Source organism: Penaeus vannamei, chromosome 31, assembly GCF_042767895.1.
Source record: "Penaeus vannamei isolate JL-2024 chromosome 31, ASM4276789v1, whole genome shotgun sequence".
NCBI lineage: Eukaryota > Metazoa > Arthropoda > Malacostraca > Decapoda > Penaeidae > Penaeus > Penaeus vannamei.
Window position 1 is genome coordinate 11,926,862 of NC_091579.1, and position 5,000 is coordinate 11,931,861.

General features: G+C 40.2%; 2 protein-coding genes across 7 annotated transcripts in view; one reads left to right on the forward strand and one right to left on the reverse strand.

Annotated features, from left to right (window-relative positions):
• The window catches only part of LIMK1 (LIM domain kinase 1), a 40,504-nt gene extending 37,836 nt beyond the window's left edge, over positions 1 to 2,668 (reverse strand). The window contains exons 1-2 of one of the 3 annotated variants that reach the window (XM_070143871.1): positions 2,526 to 2,612; positions 127 to 153 (exon numbers count right to left, since the gene is read on the reverse strand). In XM_070143871.1, the coding sequence (XP_069999972.1) occupies positions 127 to 153; positions 2,526 to 2,553 (55 nt within the window). In that variant the 5' untranslated portion in view covers positions 2,554 to 2,612. Of the gene's footprint in view, positions 1 to 126; positions 154 to 2,525 lie in introns of all 3 variants that reach the window. The other 2 variants (XM_070143872.1, XM_070143873.1) reach the window with 2 other exon arrangements.
• Positions 2,669 to 2,938: 270 nt separating this feature from the next.
• The window catches only part of LOC113823437 (uncharacterized), a 7,413-nt gene continuing 5,351 nt past the window's right edge, over positions 2,939 to 5,000 (forward strand). For 2 of the 4 annotated variants that reach the window (XM_027376073.2, XM_027376076.2), the window contains exon 1: positions 2,939 to 3,158. The gene's annotated coding sequence lies outside the window, so the exon portion shown is untranslated. Of the gene's footprint in view, positions 3,159 to 4,084; positions 4,268 to 5,000 lie in introns of all 4 variants that reach the window. The other 2 variants (XM_027376074.2, XM_027376072.2) reach the window with 2 other exon arrangements.

A 5,000-nucleotide genomic window follows, 5' to 3' on the forward strand; every position in this document is an offset into this window, starting at 1 on the left:
CACTTGGCCAGCAACAAATGTTTCCAGAAAAAGTCAGTACAAAAACCATGCTTCTGGAAAAGAGCAGCACATTGGAAGGAAAAGGCACACGAGAGAGAGAGAGAAAACACTAGGCCTGTGCCTCACCTCGCTTGTGGAGTCGCCGACAGCGCCCTGAGAAGCCAAGGTGATCATGAGATCATTTTATATGGTTTACTTGTAAGCTCGATTACATTTCTTACTTGTTACACTCTCATAATTAAATCTGAGGTTTGCTTGAACCATGAATTTTACTTACCCCAAAACAACAAGTTTTATGACCATGAGGACCCTTTCCTACTGTTCCCTCACAACCCATGTTCAGGTTGCCATCTTGGATGGAATGTATTTTACTGGCAAGATAAGAGTGCGAAACAGCTTCAGTCATTTTTCTGGATCCACAATTCATGTTTAACCATCCAATCTTTCCTTCGCTTCAAGGCCCTGGCTACTCTGGGAGGGCCCGCTGTCTTAGGGAAAATGAAAACCAGTGGCAAAGTTCTGACTGTCCTGGTCAACACATAAATGTTTATTAAAACAGAGACTCCTACCCTATCTCCCGCCTCTTATATCAGCAATCGGCTTTGAATCAAAAGATGTTCTCTCCTATGAGTACTTAATTCTACCACTAAAGATACAAACTTTATGCAAAATTTTAGAGGAGGCTATTGCCTTGAAAAATATCAGCAAGACAAAATTATGAAGAGCGCTTTTGGTTTCCTCAAAAGGATCTCTTGAATTAAAATCTGCTACGTTTACACACAATTTTTGAAAACCACAAAAAAATATAAAACTAAATAAAAATACATATCAAAATGCAGCACTATAGCTACAAACTTATAGAAACTCATAATTTTTTTTTCTTTTTCTTTTTTTTTTTCTTCTTCTTTACATAATCTTTTTATTTTCATTTTCCAACTGGAGCATGTGAAAATTCAACATCTCAAGGCTAAGTTTTGGGAGGGGGTAGAGAGACGTTCCAGCACTATAGCCGTAAACTTATAGAAACACAATTTTATTTTATTTTTACTTTTACTGTATGATCTTTATGCCCTTAGCTCTCTTCTGGGAGTAGATATATGAAATCATAAATTATTCATCTGCTCTGCTATGGTAGGAGTCACCTGATTTGGAGGAACATGCTAAAATTAAGTTGTCTTCTTCATCCTGAAAGATTTGGAGAACAATATAATGGTAATTTTTTTCTTTTAAACAACCATCCCATCTTACAATTACTATTCCTTGTTTCAATTATTGAGTATAATCTGCATGAATCTCTCGCTGTTTCCCATCTCAAATGATATAAAGAAAATACTGTTTATGGAATGACCGCACCCCTTTGAAAATAAGTTCCTATTGCTGCATTTTCCCCAAGTGAATGCTGTGGCCTTACTCTCTCTGCATTAATCTTAATCTTAATATCTTCATTTCTGATCTTATTCTTAACCTACGTTGATTACATGTAGCAGAGACTATTGTTTCTCCCTTTCTTAATAAGAGTATTAGCAGATTTTCTTGTAAATGTTTACCAAAGGATTTCGTTTTGCATAACTTTCTTATGATCAACTTGCGAAGGAAATACATAGAGTGTAAAGTGTATTAAATGCTATTATTCTATCCATTATAGGCAAAACTCACCTTGTACCACGTGGCTGTGTGAAACTGAAACTATACCAAAAATGTTACATCACAAACCACATGAGGACTTTAACCATTTCTGATTCACACTTTCCTTCACTTGAGAGAGCTTAATTAATCTCTTTTATTCTAACGTATGTTCTTGCAAAGAATATACTGTTTTTTAATTCTTACCAACAACTTTCACATCAACCCTTTAAATAACATACTAGTCAAAAGGTCTGTATCCACTGGCATTACTAGGGCCATCAGATCCATCAGAAAACTCGCTCCTTTAATGTTCTCTTCTAAACTGCTCAAATTACTATCAAGTACTGCCCTGACAGATAACATTCAATACTTGACCTACAAACCCCATTTAGATAAAATAATCTATCACAAAAAAATACAAATCCCATTGACAAGACCAACTAGTCCTCTAGGACACCCTCACAGAACTCAAAATCTTAGACCAAATTAGGAAGAAAAGGGAAAAAATCTACAGAGGTATTTCCTTCCCAGGCCAACCCCTTTTGGACACGACCTCGACCTTGTCTCGGCATTCCCGGGGTCACGCGAGGTCAGCCCAGGTCACGGGTCCCCGGGCATTTCACCCTCGGCGCCCGGACCCCAGTACCTCGCCTTCCAACCCGGGTCAAGTCGCAGGTGCGTGAGATAAGAGATAATAAGTTATAAGGAGGAGGTACGAGGGGGCCAGCCAACAGCACTTCCTGGCGGGCACTGGTCCCTCCTCTCCTGGCACTCACTGGCACTACCACACTCCTCCATGCCCGCCCACGCCCCGTGCCGCCTATGCCCTACGCCCCCGCCGTGCCTTAGCAGCCGCCCTACCTCGAGAAAAGGCATAAGAAGTAGGTAAAATGCCCTACCATGTGAAGTGGCCTCGTCCTCTTCCATGTTCTCACCATGCTTGTGACACTCTCCCGTGACACTCTCTGGCACGGCGAGGGGAGGTGTCAGGCGGTGTCATGTCGCCTTATGCTGGGAATCACGGATCTCTTGGTTTATTAATGGGTCTGGAGATATTAAGAATATCAATGAGTGAGTCTTGTGATTTTTCCCCTCATCAATGTTTCGGATTTAAATATATTAAATACCCGAATGCCATATTTGGATTTCAGTTCTTATGTCACTTATCAAGCCTCAGAATCCTTTTAGGTGGGACAAACAAACCTCTAAAAAATACACACTCAAAGACCCTCACCCAACGCTACTAACCAACACCGAAAATAATACACCATTGGAGAAAAGGAAATAATTCATCTAGAGGGGAAGGAAACCACGGGAGTGTATTAAGCCTGGGAGGACCGCTGGGTGTAAACAGTGCGAAAGGAAAGCTGTCAGATTCCCCTTTTCTCTGGTGTTTTGAGGGGAAATGAAGCCGAAACGGGGGCGAAGAAAGACATAGGATAAAGAAGAAAAAGAGAGGATAGAAGTTTGGCTGTTCGCATTGCGTGTCCTATTCTGAAAAGGGGGTTATATTGGGAAATTTGCTGAGGAAGGTATGAGGACTTGAGAAAACATTTCGTTTTGAGTTGTAATGCTATTCCTTCGTTTTTTAAGGATTTTTTTTTTCAGTAAAGGGAAAGAATAGCTATTAGCACGGGCAACAAACAGACCTAGTAATGTTTGTACACAGATGAAGATGAAATTTAAAACATTCAAGCTAATTAAAATGATAAAAAAAAGTCATATTTTGCATGTACATGAATTGGTAATTGTTCAGAATAGCTTTGTATGGCTGATTATAACATACTTTTGGTGGATTCCTCTCACGATTTACTACCCATGTAGACCAATTGGGCAGCGAATAGCAACTGCACCTAGCATAGAGCACATGATGAAAAATCATTGTTCGTTCCGAAACTCACTATGAGTACTTACGCATTCGCTGTTTATCCAAGAATTTGAAGTTCTTTGGCATGAAAATGTCAACGAGTTGTGTAGCCACTGGTTGTTTGAACCACGATCTGGGAATATGTGAAGGGTTAGACTTTTCTTTCCCATCATATTGTGGTTTGAACAACAACGGTTACACAGCTCCTCAGCATTTTCACGACAAAGAATTTTAAATTCTTGGAATGGCACAGTGAATCCATAGGCATGCATAGTAATTTTTTGAACGAAAGAGGGTTTGCTTTCACGAAGTGCTTTTTGTAAGGTGCAGTAATTGGTCATCAGAATCGGTAACTCATTACAAGGTCTAAATAACTTATATAGACCTTCATTCAATGTTAGGCCAGTTCGAAGGATCGTTGATCCAGATTTTGACAGTTAGACAATATGGACACTCTTTTAGGTGCACAGTTTCTAGTTTCACTACATAATGCTTTTTCACTCAGTTTTTTAACATAAAGTATTCATACAACATTTTCTCTCATGATAATAACATAACTTTCAATTAATATATGTGAGGTTTCTGTGACAGATGGGTTTGTTTTCACCAAGTGGACTTTATCATCATGGTAACCCTGGCTCATGACAGCATGCTGATTTGGTGTATATTGGACATTTGCCTTTGAAACGCCAAAACCCACACATTCTTGGTCCTGATAGCAGGGGAGGACATGAATCCCTGGAATGCAAAGAATCTTTCAACTATTTATGGCAGGTTAGAACATATGACTGACATGTGGAATGAACAGGGCCTGATACAGCCTAGAAATAATTTAGTAATCTGGTAGTTGGATGATGATGATGATCTGGAATACCCCACAATTGAGTCAGTTTAGTATGCAACTTCTCAGGGTACATTGCAATACCCATGTGATTTGCCATTGCTGTGTCCTGCTGTATATATGTAGGATAGTCTTTGTAGTCTCGGGCAGAGGTTAAGGGCAGTAGCCACCGTCTATAGGTATAGCAGCTTATGATATATGCAGTCACAGTGCCTCTGAGTGCCCAATGCTGAGTCTGTTCTACGCTCTATCTTCCTGTATGTTACTGTATATATATGGTGGATTCTTTGTCATCCTAGGTGGAGGTTCAGTTCTCTCCTGGCCACTGCAGCTTCAGCATCTCCTGAAAACCTGCATATGCTCCTGCACCGGAACTGCCTCATTTTATGCTCCACCTTATATATGTTACCATCTTAAGGATTTGTTGCTATGCATTTGGATGCAATTTTGGCTACAATTCTGGAGCTGCTGAGAGATGACTCTTGACCCCTGATAGAAGCACCCATCTCGCCTACCTCTGGATCCAGTAGCTGGGTAGTAGTTAGTAGCTGCTGGGGATGATCAGGATTTCTTCCTGGTCTCTCACCATGGTCTCCATAGACCTCTCTTTTCTTATGTACTTGGATAGCTTTGGCTACAAACACCCTGTAATTTTCAATACCTTTC